At 39.7% G+C, this 25,663-nt stretch overlaps 1 protein-coding gene across 2 annotated transcripts; it reads left to right on the forward strand.

Annotated features, from left to right (window-relative positions):
- Positions 1–1,569: 1,569 nt before the first annotated feature.
- LOC107809080 (probably inactive leucine-rich repeat receptor-like protein kinase At5g48380) lies at positions 1,570–5,429 on the forward strand. Of its 2 annotated transcripts, none has more exons than XM_016633674.2 (3): positions 1,570–1,791; positions 2,868–3,843; positions 4,129–5,429. In XM_016633674.2, the coding sequence occupies exons 2-3, from the start codon at positions 2,983–2,985 to the stop codon at positions 5,143–5,145; spliced, it is 1,878 nt and encodes a 625-aa protein (XP_016489160.1). In that variant the 5' UTR covers positions 1,570–1,791; positions 2,868–2,982; the 3' UTR covers positions 5,146–5,429. The 2 variants fall into 2 exon arrangements, with proteins under 2 accessions (XP_016489160.1, XP_016489161.1); XM_016633675.2 differs by having other exon boundaries at positions 1,769–2,137.
- Positions 5,430–25,663: the final 20,234 nt, after the last annotated feature.

Consider the following 25,663-nt stretch of genomic DNA (forward strand, 5'->3'; position numbering starts at 1 on the left):
AAAGAAAACGTATGACCTCCGTGGCATCTGTTTCTACTTCAACTGGGAAGATTTCCCCCCTAATAATTAGTTGAAGTGCATGCCGTAATGCTTGTAGTTCCACTTGGATTGGTACTGTTGCATGTATTTTTTATTTTTTTTGAAATAGCCCATTTTCCATTGACCTTTGTTGTTACGTATGGCTCCGCTGCTTCCACCTTGAAGACTGTTGCTCCTAAAGGCACCATCAATGTTGATCTTATACCAACCCTTTGGAGGAGCCTGCCACTTAACATTAATGTTTAATTTTATGTTGTTAATAGTAGCCCTGGACGTTAGTAGATTGTATTCAACAGCTAGGCCAACAACTTTTTTCGTATTGATATGATTGCTGGTATTGTTTTGGTTGTTGTGATTTCTGTTGTTCCAAATTGCCCTATAGGGTGAACGGGAATATATCATCCTATATTGTGAATTTATTAATCGTAGTAGGATTTACATTCCTAAGAAGGTCAACCGAGTGAGTTGTATGCATTTGGAGGTTAATGGTCACTCCCATTGATTGCCAAAATGGTTGAGCGATGGTACATTCCAGAAGATATGGATTATAGACTTATTGGTGGCTTTACATATTGGGCAGAGTCTATATTAACACCAATTTTGCTTAGGTAAGCTCTAGTAGGAAGACGTTTGTGATAGCATTTCCATATAAAGATTTTAATCTTGTTAGGATATTTGAGGTCCCAGATCCAATTGAAATTGAGGCTTGAAGATGCTTGCTCATCAATTAGCTCGTAGCATAAATTTGTGGAGAACACACCACTAGGATTTATACTCCATATGAGATTATTGGGAGGTGTAATGTGCCCATTGAGGTTTAAATCATTGATGTTGGTAATAATGCTTTCGGGGAATTCAAAGGAGATTTTCCTTAGGTCCCAAAACTCTTTATCACAAATATTCTTAATTTTTAAACTATCTTCCTTAAGAGTTAGCTTAAAATTCATGTTTACTTTAACAATCTAAATGAAATATGTTAAAATGCAAATTAGTTATTTTTTGACGCTAGAATGATGAAAAATAGCATGTACATTGACACGAAAAGGTAGAAAAGGAAGAAGGGGAAAAGATTAAGGATGGACCAGCAATCTGATAAATGAGCTATTGAACTTATGATAGTTATCATTAATTGGGGCAAGTGTGAAAATGGTCAAAAATAGAAAAGGTTTTTTTTCTTTTAATATCATTTGATATTCAAAACTTAATGATACGGTTAATTTAGATTTACATGCAAGCTTATTTTAGGGAAAATACTTCACATAAGAAGTTTCTCCGTTCTCATGGCTCGAACTGAAATCTCTGAAAAAAAAATAATGAGATTGATAACATCCCAACACACTTCTTGGTTGTTAAAAAATTATACCTTGAAAAATTAATAATCATTTATATTTTTCTTTATTTTCAACTTTACAATTTAATTGTTAGTTTTATTAATATTTTATTTTTTCAACTTTACAATTAAACTGTTAATTTTTGGAAAGCTGTACGGAAAATATAATGACAAAAAAGAGTCACGACTTCGTTCACCCCGCTTTTGGGAAAGCAAAGGAAAACAGCAAGTCAAGCCAATTGGATTGTTTCATTTTCTGCAAAAGTCTTCAGTCTTCGCTCTCCCTCTGTGGAGGGCACTGGGCAATGACATCCTCTTTTCTTCTTTCTTTGACCCATCAAACTAAAATTCTACTTCGTTGAAACTTCCTTTTGATTAACCCTCTGGATCCGTCATTTCATACTACCCCATTTCCCACGCCAGTAAGCACTCTATATGTGGTCTTCTTTTAATATCTTAAGCTAATACTTTAATTTATTTCATATTGGTCAGTTGTAAGTAACTGCTTCTCTTTAATTTATGTTATTGGGCTCCTTTAAATACTTTGAACAAGGACTGAGGAATCTTGGTCTTTGCATCTTCAAGTCATGATCAGATAAGAAGCTCTGAGTTTTTCTAGAAATTGAATTTTATCTGTTAATTCCTCCTTTTTAAAAAACATTTCTGGGTTCTTTGAGCCTTGTGTGTTGGATTTCGTGTTATATCAAGTGGTTTTTTTTCCTCCTTGAAGCTGTGAGCTTTTGTGCTTGTGCTAGTGGAGAAGATCAGGTAAATTATTTTTTTTCACATGGTTAATTTTGGTGGGGGTTGTATTCTCTGAAATATTCAAAACTTCTTATACTTTTTATTTGTATTTGCATAATATTTGCATGACATGAGTTTAAAAGGAGTAAGGTAGTCAATGGCGATTCATATAGCCGATCCCAATTTGTTTGAGATTGAGGCGTGGTGTTTGAGATTGAGGCGTGTTGTTGTTGTTGTGTTCTCTGAGATGGGCTCGAATAGAATAGATAGATATGGAAATTCGCCGACTGGTTTGGGATTGAGGAATAGTTTTGGTATTCTTTCACTTTTTTAGTTTATCCACTTAGATTGATTGCTGGCTTGCTGTTACTGTTTTCACTTGTTGACTGTCTTCTTCCTCTTTCTTTTTTGTTTTCCCTTTTGTTGGAAGAGGAGGATTGTTGTTGTGCTGAGTTGAAGAAGAAATCCCGTACTCATTCCAATAATGAGTCATTCGTTTCTTCAGGATTATTAATCGTATACTTGTAGCTGGTTAATCGTGAAGATATTTTGTACTTTAATGACTGATTTTCTTGGTTGGCATGTTCTTACTTGCTCTATATATCTTCTTCTCTGGCTATATAAGTTGGTTCCCATGTTCACTTCCACAGTTTGTCAGTGCCTTTAGTTTCTTTTATATGTATGAGAAACAACTGTCTGCTTGTAAATGACTTGCTCCCTTCAGTTCTTGATATTTTCCTTCAATATTTTGCAGATTGTTGGATTTTACTCAGGAGAATTAGATTTATTCCTCAGCAGACATCAAATGCTTGAGGATTTGCATACTAGACTATAGAGACCTTAAAATAGGCCATTATGTTGATGCAACTATGAATGGGCCGTTCAAAAAGATGGTGTCAAATTGTGGAGCCCTTACAATTCCTGCTGCTACTTTGATCTATCTGCTCTTGGGTTGCACCGTTTGCTGTGCTCTTCAAAGTGACATTGATTGTCTGAAATCTATTAAAAGCGCGTTAGAAGACACATCCAATAGCTTAGCTTCATGGAATTTCAATAATCAGACTGAAGGTTTTATCTGCAAATTTACTGGGATTGAGTGCTGGCATCCCGATGAGAACAGGGTTCTGAGTATCCGTATTCCGGACATGGGCCTCAAGGGCGAGTTCCCACGCGGTATTCAGAATTGCTCATCTTTGACATCATTGGATCTTTCAAACAACAAGCTCAATGGAAGTATTCCGTCTAATATCTCCAAAGTTATAGGTTTCGTGGTGATACTTGATCTATCCTCCAACCTACTATCGGGAGAAATCCCTGTGAATCTTGCAAATTGCTCTTATCTGAATGACCTTAATCTCGATAACAACCGGTTAAGAGGTCAAATTCCTCCCGAGATTGGCCTGCTTGGTCGACTGAAGACGTTTAGTGTAGCAAACAATCAATTGACTGGGCCAGTTCCAAACTTTATAAATGGAACTTTTCCTGTTGAGAGTTATGCCAATAATCCAGGACTGTGCGGAAATCCTTTGCCTGTCTGCCGGGGTCCTGCAAAGAAAACTCCTATTGGACTCATTGCTGGTGTAACGATTGGTGTGGTGACTGTAGGTGCTGTCGCCATGGCCATCGGTATGTTCTTTTATCTAAGAATGGTGTCCAGGAAGAAGAAAAAGGACGACGATCCTGAGGGGAATAAATGGGCAAAGAGTATTAAGGGCGCCAAAGTAATCAAGGTAAGGAGTTTCTATGTGGCAAATTATTATAAGATCTCTCTTCGTTTTTATTCCTTATCAAGCAAATGATTATTTCACTTGCTAGAACTGCAGAACAGTTTTTTCTTCTCATTTGCTCACTTGTAAATATGGTTTCAGTACAACCTATGTACTATATACAAAATATGTTACCATCTTAAAAAGAATGATTTTTTCACTTGCTCCAGTGTTATTTTTCAATCACTCTAGTTATTACCTCAGTTCTGATGGTTTAGCATTTGGTATCCTTTTTCTTTTGGGGTTCAGCTTTCAATGTTTGAGAAGTCTGTTTCAAAAATGAGACTAAGTGATCTCATGAAGGCCAGTGACAACTTCAGCAAAAATAATATTATTGGGTCAGGAAGAACAGGAGCTGTCTACAGAGCAGTACTTGATGATGGCACTTCTCTTATGGTTAAGAGGTTGCAGAATACTCAACATTCGGAGAAAGAATTTCTGTCTGAGATGGCTACTTTGGGAAATGTAAAGCACCGTAACTTGGTTCCTCTTCTGGGGTTTTGCGTGGCTAAGAAAGAAAGGCTGTTGGTTTACAAGGACATGCCAAATGGTAACCTGCATGATAAGTTACATTTGGTTAGTGAAGGGGACAGAGTTCTAGAGTGGCCTTTGAGAATGAAAGTCGGCATTGGAGCAGCCAAAGGATTTGCATGGCTCCACCGCAATTGCAATCCTCGTATTATCCACAGAAACATTAGTTCTAAATGCATCTTATTGGATGTGGAATTTGAGCCAAGAATATCGGATTTTGGACTTGCTCGGCTCATGAATCCAATTGACACTCATTTGAGTACTTTTGTCAATGGAGAATTTGGGGACATGGGTTATGTCGCTCCAGAGTACTTGCGAACTCTTGTGGCTACACCAAAAGGTGACGTCTATAGCTTCGGTGTTGTACTTCTTGAGTTGGTAACGGGTGAGAGGCCTACTTACGTGACCAAAGCTCCTGAGAGTTTTAAGGGAAATTTGGTGGAGTGGATCACACATCTCTCGGGTGAATCTATGCTTCAAGATGCAATTGACCGTTCATTGTGTGGAAAAGGTTATGATGATGAGGTCTTCCAGGTTCTTAAAGTGGCTTGTCGATGTGTATTGTCTGAACATAAGGAGAGACCCTCAATGTTTGAAGTGTACCAGCTGCTGAGAGCCATAGGAGAACGATATAATTTCACTACAGAAAATGATATTTTGATGCTTTCGGAGACTGATTATGGTTTTCAGCTGGAGGAACTCATTGTTGCTCAAGATGTAAAAGAGGCTTTATAGTAGAATCAGTCCTATGTAATTGTAAGATTTCTGTTCTATTGTATTAGTATCTTTTATCCTATACAAGTACCACATTCAATATACAGACCATTCTACTGAAAGTCCCATCTTTGTAAGCCTGTAAGACTTACTCCATTTGTTTTGGGAGGAGGGCCAAGAATGGTTTTTTTTGGGGGGGTTGGGGGAGGGAAATTTTTTTCTCCTGCTTTTTCTGGAATTTTCCTTTAGAAGGATACTTTATGTAAATATGTAACTCTGATGTATTGATCTTCATATTCTAGGAACAAGTGTGTAGCAGTCTCTCGCAATCTATACAGAAAATCGATAGTGTAGTGACACCATCTTGGTGTGATATTACTGAAGTTTTTTCGACTTATACAAAAAAACAAAATACAATAACTACCCAGTAAAATCCCACAAAGTGAGGTCTGGGGAGGGTAATGTATACGCAGACCTTACCCCTACCCCGATAGGGCAGAGTGGTTGTTTCCGATAGACCCCCGGCTCAGAAAGACGGAAATAAAAAACTAGAAAAGACAAGACAAGATAATTCATTAGTAACTCCAGTAGAAACCGTAATAGTAACCAAAACATAAATGACATGCAATAACAGTAACCAGTATCTAAAGTCTGGACTAAGATAAACGTACAAAAAAAAATGATATCTAATTAGGTTTATTTGGAAAAGTTCCTTGCCTGTTATTTTTTCCGGACCTGTAAAATTTAGGACCAAATATCACTTGCTTTTCCTCTTTATTCCCCTTTTCATTTTCTTCTTTTCCTCTTTAAAAAGGTGAAATAAAAAGGTATTATCTGCCTTTTAAAATTTGTATCCAAATAGACAAATAATAGGATAGCAAACTTTTCCTTTTAAAATTTGTTTCTAGATTCATGGGGTGTAATATCACCAAATACAAACAACTATGCCTTAGCCCTAAACAAGGTGAGATCAACTATATGGATCTTCACAAATGAGGATTTTCCAATTAAATTCAATTCAAGCCGATATTTACAAAATAAAGAATCTAAATAAAAAGTATTAGAATTTCTCATTATTTGTAGGGATAATTTCACATAAATACAACTCACACACCTGACTTGCAACATAATAGCCTAGATATCACTTTGCAAATTTATAGCCCAAAAATAATCGGCTAATTCCCGAAAAACAGCTTATTTCACACAATCAACTACTGTTATTGCTCCCTCTTTATACAACCAGTTATTTTCATTCTCTTGATTTCCTTTGATTATTAAGCATTTGATAAAAAAATGCAAATAAGCCACAACACAACTCAAAAATCCTATCCTGAATAATACATATTATCTGAAGGTAAGAAATTCAAACACTTTTATGTGCAATTGCTGAAGCAATCCAACAGGATAAAAAAAAATAAAAAAATTGATAAATGAATTGTAGAATTCCTCCAACGCGTACAAATCTGTTTCATATAGCATATACACGAAAAAGAAGAAGAGAATGAAGTGTCAAACTTCTGTAGAGGTCTTTTACACGCTAACAATGTATATACATTCTTATAAACTGGAAAATATATATTTATACAACATTATACACAAATATACACATTTATACACAATTATATAATACTGTATAAACATGTATAATAGTGTATAAGAGGTGTCTGTATATCCATATACACAATTATACACTATTATACAGTGTCGATACAACCTGCTACATAGTTATGATTTTCCAGAACTTCAAACTTCAAAATCTTCCAAAATTACCAGAACTTCAAACTTCAAAATCTTCCAAAATTAGTGGTTGTTTGTTGGTGCAAATCAATTTGAGAGCTATTTATTTTCAGATTTGTGTGTATTTTCATGTTTCTTTCAAAAATCTTCTTCATTCTTCTGCTTGCCACCATGAACGACGGAGTAGGAGCCCGACCTTCTTCGAGCCATTAATGGTAGAACTACGTGGGGGGTAGAGGAGGGGGAATAGCGGGGGCTAGGTTAAGAGAAGATGAGGGATCTATGTGGGTTAGAAAGAAAGAAGTGAGAGGCGGTGAGAGAGAGAAGGGAATGAAGAAAGAAGAAAATAATAAAAACCCTAAAAGTATGTCTTTAATAGTGGGCTAAAGGCTGAAAAGCTTCTTTCAAGTTATGTACAACATGGGCTAAATAGGGTAAGAGCTTCAAATATGGGCCATTTTTGGTTGGGCTATTAGGCTAAGTGGCATGGGTTGTAATTCCTTCTTTGGAAAACATGTATTTGTTGGATAATTGATGGGGCGCCTATTTGGTCGCCCCCATTTAACCTATACTCACTTTTTAAAAAAGTTTTAACTTGTACTCATTGTTTAAACAACTTCAGGCCTCTTTCTCCTCCCCCTTTTCCTCCTTCGTTTTCTGAACGTTGGAGATTGAGATATTGTTATGTGTTCTAACCTGATGATTCATATATATCAGCTTGTCCCATTATGTTCAGTTTGGTCTTATTCACAACAATTTAACCTCTTAGATATTTAGCTTTACAAGCACATTGGTTTTTGGTTCTAATTTATCTGTAGTAACTTGTTTTCATGTCTAAAACATTTTTCATTCTTTAATCTTTGAAATGAACAGCATCAATCGTTGCCAATCATGATTTATTAAATTCATTGTTGTTTAGAACTTCAGCTCTAAGAATGCTGAAGTTCAGCAAATACAAAATAAACTTCAGTTCTAGAATGCTGAAGTTCATCACAAACAGAACAAAGCTTAAGCTAAACCATGCTGGAGTTCAGCAAATACAGAACAAAGCTTCAGCTAAAACATGCTGAAGTTTAACAAATACAGAACAAAGCTTCAGCTACTAGAATGCTGAAGTTCAACAATTACAAATAAAAACTTCAGCCAAAATATGTTGTAGTTTTATTGAACTGAAGTTTGCCATTTGCATTATGAACTGAAGTTTGCGTGATTGCCTTTGCAAGTCAGGCCAAACTTCATGCAAAAATATTTGAGGTTTTGCTACACTTCAGGCAAAACATTCTGAAGTTCAAACTTCAGATATAAATTTTTGCTACTTCAGGCCCGTATGTCTGAAGTTACGCTAAAAGTGGGTACGCTTGTAATTTTTTTTACAAAGCGGGTATAAGTTAAAAAGTGACCCAAAAAGCGGGTATAGATGCAAATGTCAGTGACAGCACTTTGTAGAATTCAATAAAATATTGATGACATGAGTAATGTTACGCGGCGCCTTCCTGAGGTTTCTTGGAAGGCGACGTAAGGCTAAGCAACCGATGTCAGTGCGGTTGCTGTCTGCCAACTGAGGTCCCCTCTGTACGCTAGACAAGATTGTCAGTGCCGCACGAAAAAACCAATGTCAAGAGCAATTGCGGAAACGGAAATGAGAATTGAGAATGAAAGCTTGATTGCATTAATGAAAGCTTGATTGCATTAATGAAAGCTATTACAAAAGGCTATGCGGTGTCGAGGGGGAGAAACACCAGTACAGAGAATATTTGCTTGCTAGAAAGTTTGATTACTTGATCCCCCCTAATAATGCTTAAAAAAAATAAACCAAAGTTATAAGACTAGACTTAACTAAGATAAAGAAACATAATGGAAGTACATGAAATAAAACTACTCTATATTTATAATGAAAAGGACTTAGTTTTCTACAAGGCAGAAAACAGATCCGTTGGCAGCAGCTTTGTCTTTCGTATCAGGGTCTGTGCACGCGGTGCTGTCGGCGTGCGACACTATTTGGAGTCCGCCTGCGGTTGGCCGCTGGAAAGGCATCAGGATCTGCACGCACGACGCTATTAGCATCATCATGAACTGTGCGCCCGACATTGTCTATGCGCACGACACTGTTATCATCTGCCAGCCGCTGGGCACTGGCGTGTGCTATCGGTTGGGCGGCAGAGGCACATGCGTGCTTGTCACTTGGCGTTGCCGAGACCACGGGGCCAACCATGGCGCTGGGCGTTGGGAGGCTTGCCAAGATGCCATGGGGTGCGTCCAAGGGGTCATGGTGCATGGCTGCAAAGCCGCTCGACATTTTCCCGCACCTGAGTTGGTGACATCCTTGGAGCCTTACCTGCAAGATGATGATTGATTAGGCTCTTGTTGGCAGTGAGTTCGGTTTTCCTCTGTCTTGTGAGTTAGCTTTGTGAATGATGTTCCATGTCTTTCCGAAGAGATTTCAGGTGGCTGGCATGGAGGACTGGATGGATCTTCCACCAGGCTAGGATGGCAACCTGGTATGTGGCTTTCCCAATACGTCTTTTAATGGACAAGGGCCTAATGCGTTTTTGTAGTAGGCGAGAGTCATGGGTCCTCTATGCGAACACGTACCGCCTTGGGATGTTTAGCATCACTTTGTCTCCTGCTTGGTGTTGGACAAAGCAAAGATTCTGATCAGCGAACCTTTTTGCCCGCTCTTGGGCTCTGATGAGATAGCTCCGCACTATCTCCAAACCATTCCCTCGAGAAGTTGGCAGCTCGAGGAGATTTTGGCATGGTTGATGCATTCACCATTTGCGGGAGAAGCGGTTGCTGTCTGGTAACAATTTCAAAAGCACTTTTGTTTGTATTGGGGCTCTTTTGAGAATTGAAAAACAGTTGAGCAGCATCCAAAAGCTTTACCCAATGCTGTTGTGATCCGGTTGCAAAGTGACGAAGATATTCCTCTAGCATGTCATAGAATCGTCCCATATGGTCATCTGATGGTGGATGGAAGTTTGAGATGTGACTCAATTATGACCCGAAGCACTTAAAGAGATGGGCCCAGAAGTTGCTAGTGAAGCGTGAGCCGCAACCACTAACGATGTCTTTGGGTAGGCCCCAATATTTGACAATGTGTGAGAAGATGAGTCGGGCTGTATCTTCTGCTGATATATTTTGTGGGGCTGCTATGAAGGTTGTATAATTGGAAAACCGATCTATTACAACCAAGATAGATGCAAGGTTTCCGACTTTGGGCAATCCAGTGATGAAGTTAAGGGAAACACTTTCCTAAGGTCTTTCTAGGGCATGTAGTGGCTCCAGAAGTACCGTTTGTGATGAGCGGTCTGACTTGTCCTTTTGGTCTGCTTGATGAGTCTTCCCACACTAAGGAGCGTCATCAGTCATCTGAGGCCGATGATATGACTTCTGATTCTTGTTGCAAAGGGTAGCTGGAACTATAGGTTCATGTCTTTTGCCTCCCTTCTTCAACTGCATGGCCAAAATGTTTTTAGCGGCCATCTTTATGGGCATGCATGGTATGATGCGGGGCTTGGTCCCAGTTTCTCCCATCATCAGGAGCATGTTGGCATATAGTACGGGTATGGTGTTGGTTTGCCTCAAGAATTCCAACCCCACTATGGGTTGGAAGTCATCTATGATTGCGACGCGTAGGTTGAATCTTCCTTCATAAGGTCCAAGCTTCATGGTCACTTCTTTGGCTATTCCACCCAGCGGTTGGGGTGGTGAGTCTATAGCCTTGACATGACCCTTACTCTTTTGTACCACTATACCGAGGCGCTTCACCTGAGTCGAGGCTAAGTAGTTGTGGGTAACACTTATGTTGATCATTGCCCGAATGGGTTTGCCATTGATTTTCATTTCGACGAATATTAAGGTCCTCTCTTGGGTAGGAGTAGGCCTCTCATCCGCCTTTTTTTGCCCTTTCTTGGCGATTGGACATGAGTGCTTCTTAGGGATACCAACACTAGTTCCCGCTAAGGTATCAGGGATAGAGCCAACAATTGCATTGAAGGCACCTACTTGTTCTGCTTCGTCTGAGTCATCATCTGACTCATCCTCAATAGTATGATGAGCATTGATCTGTATCTGTGGGCATTCAGTGTTCCAATGTGGCCCGCTGCAATAGCGGCATTCTGAAGGGGGTTTCCTCCCTTGATTGTTGTTGATGGATGCAACGCTGTTGTTGCTTGAGGAAGGAGTCTTGGATCTGGTTGCACTTCTATCTCCCTCATTTCTGCTAGGGCCACCATTTCTAGGCTGGCTCCCGTTGTAACCCCCTCGGACAGGCGGCTTAGGCCTATCCTTCTGAGTTTCCATATGATAATTCCCTAGGAATTCGGCAGCTTGGATCGCCTTGGGGAGGGTATCTACCCTTTGTCTTTGCAGCTCCATACGGGCATGAGGTTTCAGACCTTCCAGGAATGTGAAGAGCTTGTATTTGTCACCCATATCCCATATGTTTAGCATGAGTGCGGTGAATTCCCGCACGTAATCCCGTACTGACCTGTTTTGGCGGAGCTCCCTTAGCTTTCTCCGTGCATTGTACTCCACGTTTTTAGGGAAGAACTGCAAGCGTATGGCTGCCTTCAGTTCTGCCCATGTCTTGAGAGTATTTTCCCCGACCTTAATGGCTTCGCTCACCACCAGAGTTTAGCTTCAACCTGAAGATACATGGCAGTAGTTGCTACCTTTTTGGCTTCTCCCAACTTTCCCACGACATCGAAGTATTGTTCGATGTCGAAGATGAAGTTTTCCACTTCTTTAGCATCCCGAGCTCCGTCGTATGGCTTTGGCTCCGAAATTTTCAGCTTTTATGGCACAGGGGCGAGGTTCACAGCACCCCTGATCTGGTTTTTGCCTCCTCGAAGTAGGCTTTGTAGAGCAGCATTGACAACATTGAGTTGTCCTGTCAGCTGGTCTATGGTTTGCTGCATGGAAGACACTCTGTTTGCCTCTTATTCTCTATGAGCTAAATCCTCGGCGTGCTCCTGTTGGAGGTCCTCCAACCTTTGCACTAAGCTGGTTCTTAGTTCAGGCACCATATCCACAATGGGTCGTAATACGTTAACCGTCCCTTCGAGAGCCGCAATGTGGTCCCCATGATTTACCATGGTAAAAAATGGTGGTAATGGCAATATGTTCCCTCATCCGATGTCGATCCTATGCTATGATACCAACTATTACGCGGTGCCTTCCTAAGGTTCCTTGGAAGGGCGATGTAAGGCTAAGAAACCGATGTCAGTGCGGTTGCTATCCGCTAACTAAGGACCCCTTCGTACACTAGACGAGATTGTCAGTGCCGTACGGGAAAACCAATGTCAAGAGCAATTACAGAAACGAAAATGAGAATTGAGAATGAAAGCTTGATTGCATTAATGAAAGTTATTACAAAAGGCTACGTGATGTCGAAGGGGTAGAGACACCAGTATAGAGAAATGTTTGCTTGCTAGAAAGTTTGATTGCTTGATCCCCCTAATAATGCTTAAAAGAAATAAACCAAAGTTACAAGACTAGACTTAACTAAGCCAGAGAAACATAATGAAAGTACATGAAATAAAACTACTCTATATTTACAATGAAAAAGACTTAGTTTTCTACAAGGCAGAAAACAGGTCTGTTGGCCGCAACTTTGTCTTTCGTATCAGGGTCTGTGTGTGCGGTGCTGTCAGCGCGTGCTACACTGTTTGGAGTCTACCTGCGACTGGCCGCTAGCAAGGCATCAGGATCTGCACGCGATTCATTATCTGTGCGCGCGACTCTATTGGCATCATCATGAACTGTGCGCCCAACATTGTCTGTGCGAGCGGCGCTGTTGGCATCTGCCAGCTATTGGGTATTGGCATGGGCTATCGGTGGGGCGACAGAGGCACATGCGCGCTTGTCACTTGGCGCTGCCGAGACCATGAGGCCGACCATGGTGCTGGGCGTTAGGAGGCTTGCCAAGACGCTATGGGGTACGTCCAAGGAGTCACGGGGCATGGCTGGAAAGTCGCCTATGACAGTAAACATGGATTGTATAAAGCGACGGTAACTCAATATCATGAAGTAAGTAAGAATTCTTTTGTTAAGGAGAAATTTTCAAATTCATTTCTTTTATCATTTACTATTTTTATATCTCAGGCCGATGAAGTAATATTAATTATTATGAATTCCAGAGCAACCAAATCAATCATGCGCAAATCATGCCGAGGTCGTACAGTCCGATCAAACATAAATATAAATTGTGCACTACCGAGGGTCAAACAACACGAACCATAAATACATCTATCTGCTACCGAGGCATTCGGACCACTCCACAACAAGAGAAAACACATATAAACAACCAATTCGAGATTTATTAAGGGTTAATGTTCCAAGAAATATAAATGCTCATTAACAGTCAAATGACCCATCCAAAACTCAAGTAGGTGAAGTTTAACCTTTTACAATTTTCTTATCAAGTTCCAATATGTTTTTAAAAATTAAATTAACAAATATGACGCACACATCGCAATTATAACATGATTTGGGTCCTAGACTACCCGGACATAAGAATAATAGTAGCTACACACGGACTCTTGTCACCTCATGCATACATTGCCCCCATAATTAGAAGCACATATTAATTCAGTTCACCTATGAAGTTAATTCCCTCTTACAAGGTTAGAAAGGAGACTTACCTCGCCCCGAAGTTCCATAACCGACTCCAATACCTTTCAAAAAACACAAGCCGATGCCCATCGCTCCAAAACTAGTCAATAAATATGCAAATCCATAAATATATACTCTAATACTCATTATAATTCAATTCACAACATTTCCCAACTCCACTCGAAAAGTCGACAAAAATCATCCTCGGGCCCACGTGCCTGGATTCTGAAAATTTTCGAAGACAAACTTTACTCATAATCCTACGAACTCAAATATATAATTTATTCCCAATTCCATGCCCAAATTCATGATCAAAATCCAAGAATATTGAATTTCTAGGTTTTCTACAAAAATCACAATTTCTACAAAATTTTCACAAATTTCTATGTCAAAATCCATATATAATCCAAGTATTTAATTTGCAATAGGTGAAAATCACTTAGCTTGACATAGATGGCAAAAATCCCCTCGAAGAGCTCCAAAAATCATCCAACCAAATAAAAAATGGAGCAAAATGGGCTAAATCCCGTCTTTAAAATTACACTGCCCAGCACTGCCCTTCTTCGCGAACGCGGCACAGTCCTCGCGTTCCTGAAGCTCAACAACCTCACGCCCAGAAATATCTCTTCACGTTCGTGACCCTCTGATCGCGTTCGTGAAGGCCAGCTGCCCTGCCCCTTCGTGTTCGTGTTCCCATCTTCGCGTCCGCGTAGGCCAAATCGTGTTGATACCCAATTTTGCCCTCATATTTTTTTAAAATATATGCATGCCTTCAAAATAGCATTTTATGCATCATTATTTAGTTTACAAATCTCTAAACATATTTTCTATAATATTTCATAATTTTAGAGCTTCTAAATTAATTTTCTCGCATTTAAATTATATAAATATTTAGTAATTATCCCTTTAAATTATTTTCTGATGACTTAGTTACCTAAAATTAATATTTTGCACATATAATATATGTTTCAAATATTTTACTTCATTTTGCATAATTACATTATCATTTTTGAGCTATTTATATAATTTTGCAAGAATAGCCTATATTCATATACAAATGCTCTTTATTTATATTATTTGTGTCAAAATAGTATACAAATATTTTTATAATACAAAGTTATTATTTTAAGTATTTCAGTGTATAAATAATATTTTTATTTATTTATTAAATATTTTTTATAAATCATTTTGATAAATTTTGGGTATTTAAATAACAACCTAATTTTAAACAATTTTCGGACCAGCTTAGCCCAATTACCCCAAGCCCAAGCCCAAAACCAAACCACCTTTTATTTATAACCCGACTGGTAACCCATTTTACATGACCCACACCAGCTCCCCTTTCTCATCTTGGCCGTTGATCTCAAGAGATCAACGACCCATAATAAACTAACCCCTTTTAATTTAACCCGCACCCAGAAACCCTAACCCCATTTTCCTTGAGACGTCTCCTCTGTATCATCTCTTCTCTTTCACAAACCCTAGCTGCCTCCCCTTAATTCCCTCTCTTAATCCCACTAATAATGGAATTCGACCTTTGTTTGTTTACCATATATGGATCTTTTTGGTATTGATTATCCATTTGTGGTCTTACCTAGGTTCTTGCCTAAACATGACAAGCAATACCTTCTGAAATTGAACCAAATGTGGTTTGAATCTTTGATTCTGAGCATTATTTCGTCTATATATGTTCAATACCATATTATGTGAGTCTGATTTCATTCAAATCTCTGCTAATTTACACTTTCCCTAAAAAACTAGGGTTTACCCAATTTCTCTCTTAAATTGATTTTGAAATGATTTTGCATGCTTTCTTTCTTTATTTGTTATTTGATTTACTTTGTTTCCTTGTGTGTTCGTTCAATTTTTACTGCTATAGAAACACTTCCCCATTCCCCTTTAAGGGAAGGTTTGAATCGACATATTCTTCACTAAAATTGGGGTTTTTGCTATTCTCTTGTTCTGTATTCTATTTTGGTTTGATGAAATCCAAGGCCACTAAGACCTTGTTACTCAACCTTCTCTTGGTGCGAGCATTGCCCAGAGTTCTTCGAAGCTCTTGGGAACTTTGCCGCATTGGGATTCTAGGTTCTTCTGAAGTTTTGTTCTTTACTGTTATTCATTTAACTGGTAAGTTACTAGACTTTTTCCCCTTCATTCTTATTTACCTGCCATTTGCATATGTTTTCACTTCTGGAGGTTGTAGCTTAATGTGTTTCTGGGTTGTTCTTGTGTGTAATTCTGATTGCTTTACTTAAATTTTAGGTCTCTTTAACCTTTGACTTCTTTATGTTGATATTTTGAAACATGCCTAAGCCTGATTCGAGGGCGAAAATCCATAGAGTTGGCGAAAATCCTGCAGAAAAGGAAGATTAATATAGCGTGTGTCCAGGAGACTAGGTGGGTCGGATCGAGGGCGAAAAATGTGGATGGGTATAAGTTGTGGTACTCTGGTGTCCTGAGGGGTAAGAATGGAGTGGATATCCTGGTAGATAGTCATCTTAGAGAAGCCGTGGTAGAGGTCAGGCGGGTGAATGATAGACTAATGACTATTAAGTTAGTGGTGGGTGAGGATACTTTAAATGTCGTTAGCGCGTACGCACCACAAGAAAGCTTGGTTGAGGATATTAAGAGGCGCTTTTGGGAGGGGTTGGATGAGATTGTTCGTAGTATACCACCTTTTGAGAGGTTATTCATAGGAGGAGATTTCAATGGTCATATTGGGTCATCTGCAGGTGGGTACACTGAGGTGCATGGCGGCTTTGGTTTCGGGGAGCGGAACGGAGGGGGCATTTCGCTGTTGGACTTTGCCAAGGCTTTCGATCTAGTCATTGCGAACTCGAGTTTTACGAAGCGGGATGAATATTTGGTTACTTACCAAAGTTCGGTGGCGAAGACTCAGATTGACTATCTCCTCCTCAGGAGATGCGACAGAAGGTTGTGCGAGGACTACAAGGTTATCCCAGGTGAGACCCTCTCAACGCAGCACAAACTTTTGGTGATGGACATTTGTATTAGGATAAGAAGGAAGAAGAGGTCAGTACAACGACGCCCCAGGATTAGGTGGGGCGCCTTAACTAAGGATAAAGCTAAGGAGTTGGAAGGAAGGTTATCGGCAATGGGAGCTTGGAGAAGTAGTGGGGACGCAAACACAATGTGGTCGAAGACGGTGGACTGTATAAGAAAGGCGGCGAGAGAGGTGTTAGGGATATCTACGGGCCACAATGGTGGCCACAAAAGAGATTGGTGGTGGAATGCAGTTGTCCAAAGTAAAGTGGAAGCAAAGAAGGCGGCTTACCTGCGGTTAGTAGGGAGCAATGACGAGGAGGAGAAGAGAGAGAACAATCAAAGGTATAAGGTAGCTAGGAAGGAGGCGAAGATGGCAATGACGGAGGCTAAGACGACAGCTTTTTGCTCGTATGTATGAGGAACTAAGGAACAAAGGTGGGGAGAAGAAGTTATTCCAACTCGCTAAGGCGAGAGAGAGGACAACTTGGGACCTGGACCAAGTGAGGTGCATAAAAGATGATGACGACAAAGTTTTGATGGGAGATGACCAGATTAAGAGGAGGTGGCAGACCTACTTTCATAAACTTTTAAGTGAAGAAGGGGATCAGGATATTATACTTGGGGAATTGAGGAATGCCGACAGTCACCATGAATTAAATAATTGTAGGGATATTGAGATCGATGAAGTCATGGAGGCAATGCGTAAGATGAGAAGGGGCAGAGCTACCGGGCCAGACGAAATTCCGGTTGAACTGTGGAGGTGTGTGGGTAGAGCAGGCTTGGAGTGGCTTACTGCATTGTTTAGTGTTATATTCAAGACTAATAGGATGCCTGAAGAGTGGAGGTGGAGTACAATGGTCCCGTGTATAAGAACAAAGGTGATGTCCAGAGCTGTAACAACTATAGGGACATCAAATTACTAAGTCATACCATGAAAGTTTGGGAGAGAGTGGTAGAAATGAGAGTGCAAAGGACAATGTCTATTTTAGACAACCAGTTCGGGTTCATGCCGGGGCGATCTACCACAGAAGCTATCCACCTTATTAGGAGGATGGTGGAACAGTATAGGGATAGGAAGAAGGATCTCCACATGGTGTGTATTGATCTGGAGAAAACGTACGATAGGGTTCCTAGGAAGGTCTTATGGAGCTGCTTAGAGGATAAAGGGGTCCCGGTTGACTATATTAGGGTGATTAAGGACATGTATGCTGGAGCTAAGACTCAGGTTAGGACAGTAGGAGGCGACTCTGAACACTTTCCAATTATTACGGGGTTGCACCAAGGGTCTGCGCTCAGCCCATTCCTATTTGCCCTGGTGATGGATGCACTGACTCATCACATTCAAGGGGAGGTGCCATAGTGCATGCTATTTGCTGATGACATTATTCTGATTGACGAGACACGAGGCGGCGTCAATGAGAGGTTAGAGATTTGGAGACATGCTCTTGAGTCTAAAGGTTTCAAGTTGAGTAGGACGAAGACGGAATACCTCGAGTGCAAAGTTGGAGTTGAGCCGACGGAAGCGGGAGTTGAAATGAGGCTTGACTCTCAAGTCATTCCCAAGAGGGGTAGTTTCAAGTACCTTGGATCGGTTATTCAAGGGATCAGGGAGATTGACGAGGATGTCACACACCGTATAGGGGTGGGGTGGATGAAGTGGAGGTTAGCGTCGGGAGTCTTGTGTGACAAGAAAGTGCCACCGTTACTAAAAGGTAAGTTTTATAAAGCAGTGGTTAGGCCTGCCATGTTATATGGAACTGAATGTTGGCCGGTAAAGAACTCACACACCCAGAAGATGAAAGCAGCAGAGATGAGGATGTTGAGGTGGATGTGCGGGCATACAAGGAGGGATAAGATTAGGAATGAAGATATTCGAGAGATGGTGGGCGTGGCCCCCATGGAGGACAAGATGCGGGAAGTAAGACTCAGATGGTTCGGGCACATTCAGAGGAGGAGCACTGATGCACCGGTGAGGAGGTGTGAGCGACTGGCTGTAGTGGGCACGCGGAGAGGTAGAGGGTGACCTAAGAAGTATTGGGGAGAGGTGATCAGACAGGACATGGCACGACTTAGGATTACTTTGGACATGGCCCTTGACAGGGAATTATGGAGGTCGAGCATTAAGGTTGTAGGTTAAGGGAATGTTGTGAATATTTCTACAGCACAATAGAGTGAGACTAGCTAGTTAGGAGTTAGACTAAGAATATAATTGATCGTCTATTGATGCAGGGCTTTACCTGCTAGTTTTACTATACCAGCCATTTATTTCGTATTTTGTATTATGTATTTCATATCTGTTATCTTGCTGTTATTATATTATGCATTTTTATGGTACTAATATATCGGCTCCTATTACTTTTTTGAGCCGAGGGTCTCCTGGAAACAGCCTCTCTACCCTTCGGGGTAGGGGTAAGGTCTGCGTACATATTACCCTCCCCAGACCCCACTTGTGGGATTATACTGGGTCGTTGATGTTGTTGTTGTTGCCTAAGCCTGATTCGAGTAAATTAGATTATTCTTTATGTCTGTTTAGCCAATGTGTTATGAACTACTGCTGTTTGGGACCTTTGCAATTGTCAGCATCTCTTTGGTGTTTATTCTTGCTTCAAGCTATCAATTCTGTTATTTGAACATGCTTTACCTGCATAATTTATACTCTCTTTAGCCAACTAGTCAATTGTGTCCAAAACATGAATGTTTACATTTACTATAGGATACAAGTCTATCTTTTTATCCTATTCTGAATTTCTGTGGTGGTATCTTGCCTATGTAGCATGTTCTAATCCTGTATCAAGAATTTTTTATCAACCATGACTAGTTCTCTATCAATATGCCCTTTAACATGTTTTTTGCTCCCTTGATTCACCAGTAGTTGTCATAATTTGCTTCCCTATCCTGTCTAAATGCCGTTCTAATATCAAATTAACATGACTATTTTGTAACACTAGGATCTATACTTAGCATAATTTGGACCTTTTAGTTTTTCACTCATTTGGTATTATGAATATGGGTACGACAACTTTTGCCAATCTTGCAAACTTGTTCTTTCCTTAACACTGCTAATGTGTAATTGCCTATGCGCTGAGTGTTGAACCTATTTGTTCTTAAATCCTGTGACCTATTCGATTATCTTCTCAATATGCTTAACTTGACTACGTTTGTACCCCTCAATTCCTGCCTCTCAACCATTGTCCATTCCCTTTCACTTGTCACCTATGCTCTCTGAACCTCTTATTCTTAGCCGATTGAAAGCCAAGGCTACCAAGGGTTTTTACTACCGACCTCCTAGTGTCCGGAAAAAAAAACCTCCCTAGTGTGAGCACTGCTCGGGGTCTTTTTGAGGCCCTTGTGAACTTTGATACACTAGGGTTTGGATCCTTAATCATTTCCCCTAATGCTGGAACCTGAATTATCTCAGTTCTTTCTTCTTACTGTCCCATGAACATGTAAGCTGGTTGGCTTAAGTAATTCAATGCTTGGGAATATGATTGTGTGATTTGGCTTCGAGCTCTTCTATGGATTTTGGGTTGTGTTGATGAACATGGTTTTTTTGTTGAAAGTCTGGGTATGCTGCTGAAGGACCAGATAATGTTGGGTATTTATTTGGGCCTGCCGTGGGCTTACTATCATTATTTGTATCACATTTGTAACTACTTTATTGTTAGGCATGTAATAATTTTGTAACGAATAATTGGGTGTTTGTAACATTGGGGAAGGGGTAGATTTTAATATTTGCATACAAAATTGGTAGATAATATACCTATAGGACTTAGTAATTTATTTGCTATATGTGCTATTCAATCACTATGTGCACTATAAAAATCATGCCATCAGGGGAAGCACACACACACACATTGCTTACTAGCAAACATGAATAAAAAACACTGTAATTATTCTTGCTGATACATGTTGCTAGAAAACCTGCCTATAGGAACAAATGTCACTGAACTTTCTTTCAATTCATCTCAGCATATTCACTAGAAATCATGCCTATAGGATTTTAATCATCTTAGTCATTACTGCATCGCACTGTTCATCTAGAAAACATGTCTATAGGATTGAGTTTAATAATAAAATAGGTTCTAAGTACTACATGTTAGAGATCCTGCCTATAGGGAATAATTGCTCGCCATAATTGGTTAATGCTAGACCACTCGACTATTGTTTTATGTACGCTACTATTAGAGGGCATGAATAATTCTGGGGATTTTCCCTAGCAGCTTTTGCCATTTTTGGACTGCGTAGATCACCCAAGCATTGCACCTATAGGTTTAATAACTTGAAACCTGCGATTTCAATAATCAACTTATAACAACTATATAATCCCTTCTACAAGCGATATCTTGCATCTGAAATGGCCTGCATGCTTTAATTCAAAGTCACCTAGCAATCATGTCTATAGGGTATAAGGTTCTTAATTCTGAAACCGCTTAACTTAAATATTTGTCTTGCGTGCATTTGTTGCTTAAGTGTGGAGGCAAATTTGAGCCTTACTGTCTATATGAAGTCCAATGTGTTTTAATATGTCGTCTAGTTTTGACATTTTTGAGCAGCCTAAGTGAGGTCTAGATCCACCCAAATAGAGGTCCAATACCTCCTGGACCATAGGTATGGGACGTGTAGTGCACACATAGGGTACGACTTAGAATTGAATTAGAACGCTTTTAGGTAACAACTTTAACATAGTAATCGGGTAGCAGAAGATGATAGTCTGTGCCCACTGAATAATATGAGTAACTCCCTATTCTAAGGGAGTTGCAAAGTATTGTTTATATCTGTGCCCCCCTCCTCCCTTTTTTTCTTCATGTGTGTTTATTAGATCTAAATAATTGTATCCCTATATTGGTACTAAGACTTGTACTAACCTTGTTGTAATAAAATCCTTTGACTTCTGAATTTCTTTTATTTATTTGATCACCTAGTTTAAATGTAATCCACATAACCTTAAGTTCGGCTGTGACCCACAGTTGTGGACCTCAAAGAGTGCCTAACACCTTCTTTTTGAGGTAATTTGAGCTCTTACCCGATTTTTGGTGACACGGACTAGTTAAAATAGAGTTATTTGCAAATAGGTGCCCTAACACACCTTAAAATCATTAGATGACGTCTCTCCTCTTTTAATACCTCCTTTCAAAGAGTTGTCACACGTTGAAATCCGCTTTCGTGAGAAAATGGGGCGCGACAGCATGACGACTCTGCTGAGGATATACTTAGGCTCTTACCATAATGAATTCGACTTATGTGGATTATTTTGTTTGTTATAAAATGCACATTCCTTTCCATCTTTATTTTTTAAATTTTGTTATTGCATGCACATCCCTTTCCTGTTTACCTTTGCTTGTTTAAACCCGTTATATCATACACATCCCTTCCCTTCTCCACCTTTATTTGCTTAAATTTGTTATAACATGCACATCCCTTTACCCATCTACCCTTGTTTGCTATAACTTCTTTTCATTCTCTTAAAGACTGCTATATCATGCCGCTCTCATCCCTACTCCATTGTTCGTTTATTACATTTACGCATATATTCCACGAACTAACTTCTTACTTTGTCTTTTTTTATTTATATTTTTCATGTTTTACCTTAATACTGCATTTAACACTTTTTACATATTTATCATGAAAATACTTGGGAATGTGTTATTATCTCTGCATAAAGTATGCTCCACATCATACTCCACTCGTACCAATTATCAACATAGCGGCGCTTGATGAGTGTCCACGTTCTTCCAAAATCACTCTTTTTCAAATCGGAAAGGCTTATTGTGGTAGACCAATTGATCAGCAGTGCAGTCGATGATCCCGTACCTTTTTCTCTCAAGTTGTCCACTTGAGAGTACCAGTCTAGGCCATTCTAGAAACCCTACTCCAATATCAAATGTACATGCATCATGTTAAACCTAGTATGAGTTAGAACATTGTCAACGTGATATCCCGCTAAGATAACCTTGTCCGATGTACGACGGGATTTCCACAATCCCAAGGGACACCGTCATGTTATGTGCATTACTTAGAGAAAATATGCCAATATGTTGATCATTAGTGTGTAAATAGTCGAATCTGGAGGGGGAAAGGGATAACTCTATTTGTTTGCAAACAATGAAGCACGAAGTCCCCAGATTCGGCATGGTCCAATCTGGATTACCTAATTAATTAATTGGTTGTGGGTTAAGACTAAAATCCCCACCCCACGTGGCAGTAAGCCAACTCTTAACAATGACTCTTAGTTATTTTGGCTTGGTGGCAAATAATGTGTTAATTATAACATACATCATTCCTAATATTTTATTTGTAAAAGCAATGTATTAAATTACAAGAACATTTCGTTCTCTTATTTTGAAAACTAAGACTTGTAACAATAATGAACAAGAACACTTCAATTTCTCATTTTCTTGAATACAAACACAATACTGGACGTTAGAATTTTCCTACCAGCTTTCAACAAAATTCTTGCAACCAAACAATTCAAACATGAATTATTAGCACCTTAGCAACACAAAATTTTGCGGTTCGGAAGAAGTATGGTGCAATCTTTTCCAAGAATATCATATGGATTTTTTCCCTACTCCAGGTATATTAAGGCTATCCCTTATTTCCTTTTGGAATGATCCATACGATACAAACGAAACGAGCAAATGCACAACTTTCATAAATTACTCTACTCGTAAAAATGCTGGAGATGTGTATATTCTTATTCTCCCATAAGTCTTATTATTCTATCGTCTACTCATGGGTCTTAGAAAATACATAAGTTGATAAAATTTGTTTCATGATATTAATTAGAGGTATAATGGTCTTATGATGTTCCGAAAGATTTTATTGGCGTGCTTCTCATGCATTGCATTCACTTATACATGTACATTGACCCATGACCAGACGGTATTATATACGCGTATATATGTATGTATGTATGTATGTATATGTGATATGGGGAAAGGTTACGATGTTATATATGCACCACCACCTGATCAGCTGGTATCCATTGATGATTTTGCCCACAGTGGCCGAGATGATATGATGGGATGCCCTCAGAGGCCTAATGATGTTATGAAACATGTACCTATGCATGATATGACATTCATACACATATGCATGACACTATAATTATTTCATGATTTACAAAGTTATCCAGACTTACATGTTGAGTCATTTACTCTATATTTCTTCCATGTCTGTTATGTACTTATTTATGTGCCTTACATACTCGGTACATTATTCGTACTGATGTCCCTTTTGCTCGGGGATGTTGCGTTCATACGCGCAAGTCTCGATAGATAGGTCAAGAGTCCTCCAAGTAGGCGATCATCTCGACGGAAGATGTTGGTGCACTCCATTTGCTCCGGAGTTGCTTGTTTGGTTAGTATGTTTTAGATGTGTATTATTTGGTATGGAGGGGCTCTGTCCCAACTTTTATGACAGTTATGTATCCTTAGATGCTTGTAGACAGATGTCATGTATGTAAAAGATTGTATGGCCTTATCGGCCTATGTTCAGTATACGAGTGGTTATTTTGGTCTTAGAGGCCCATATGTCTTATGTGTGAGTTGGTATTACATGTTGTATTCTACTTATTTCACGACAACCTCTCTAGCTCAGTTATCTATGATCGCATGATATGAAAAGATATGTTATGTTGGTACTCGATTGAGTAAGGTATCGGGTGCCCGTTGCGGTCCATCGGTTTTATCGGTTTGAGTTGTGACATTAAACATTCTTTCAATACCTCTTACTAACTAGATTACCTTTTGTTTTCCTTTCTTTTGATTATTCCCATTTCCCAAGGTTGGTTTATGCATACTGGCATCATCTGCATATCATACTATATCTAGAGGTCCTCCACCTCCTCCTCTATAAAGTGATCCTAAAAGCAGAAGCAAAAGGAAAGGAAAGATGGACGATTTAAGTGGTATCAGAAAGGACAATGCAGAAAACATTGAGACTTCGGATGGTCGGAGTACTCCAGTACAGAATGAATTGGTCCTGTGCCTGGAACAAAAAATACTGGAGTTACAAGGAGAACTTGAGCATGTCCGGAACTTGGCAACCTTTCCCTCACTCTAAATGGCCCCGATATCAACCAACAAAATACAAAAGCCCAAAACCTAATACCTCCCCAAAACACACAGAATCAAAACCCACCACCAAATCCTCCCGCACCACATCAATACGCCACACATCCTCAGAACCAAAACCCTCCACCGGTACCTACTCCTCAACAACACCATCACCATCCGACTCAATACCCTCAAACAACCACGTACCACACTCCCTAGAATGCACCGCAACCTACTCCTAATCCATAAAACTCAATCAATGACCACCATTACGCCCAGATTTTCGGATCCACCAAAGAAATCCCATATATGTGGAAACTTTACCCACACCCCACAATAAACCCTATATATACCGAAGTCTACTGAAAAGGACCTGCTCATCAAGAACATGGCGGAATAACTCAAGAAGCTCACTGGCAAAGTTCGGAGTGTTGAAGGTGGTAAGGTAATTGAAGGTTTGAATTATAAAGACTTGTGCATTCAGTCGGATGTAGAACTGCCGGAGGGTTACAAACCTCTCAATTTTGAAATGTTTGATGGAACTGGAGATCTAAAGGTACATTTGAGGACATATTGTGACAAACTGGTAGGAGTTGGCAAAGATGAACGAATCCGTATGAAGCTATTCATGAGGAGCCTAACTGGAGATGCTTTGTCTTAGTAGATTAGTCAGAACCCAAAGAAGTAGGTTAATTGGGTGAGCATGGCGTCAGATTTCATGGATCGATTCAGGTTCAACACAAAAAATGTACCAGACGTTTTCTACATTCAAAATCTCAAGAAGAAACCAACATAAACCTTCCGCGAGTATGCTACTCAATGGCGGTCTGAAACTATAAAGATAAGACTGGCACTTGAAGAAGAACAAATGAATAAGTTCTTAATCAGAGCTCAAGATCTGCAATACTATGAAAGATTGATGGTTATTGAAAACCATAAGTTCTCTTACATCATCAAGCTGGGAGAAAGAATAGAAGAATGGATCAAAAGCGGAATGGTGACGAATTTCGAGGCACTCCGCAAATAAAGCTTTGCAGTCGGGAGGTATCTTTAAGAAGAAAGAAGTGGGTGCAGTAATGGTAGCCCAAGGTCCGAAGTATCCTCTCATGTGCCAAACACCT

This window comes from Nicotiana tabacum, chromosome 22, assembly GCF_000715075.1.
Source record: "Nicotiana tabacum cultivar K326 chromosome 22, ASM71507v2, whole genome shotgun sequence".
In the NCBI taxonomy this organism is placed as follows: Eukaryota; Viridiplantae; Streptophyta; class Magnoliopsida; order Solanales; family Solanaceae; genus Nicotiana; species Nicotiana tabacum.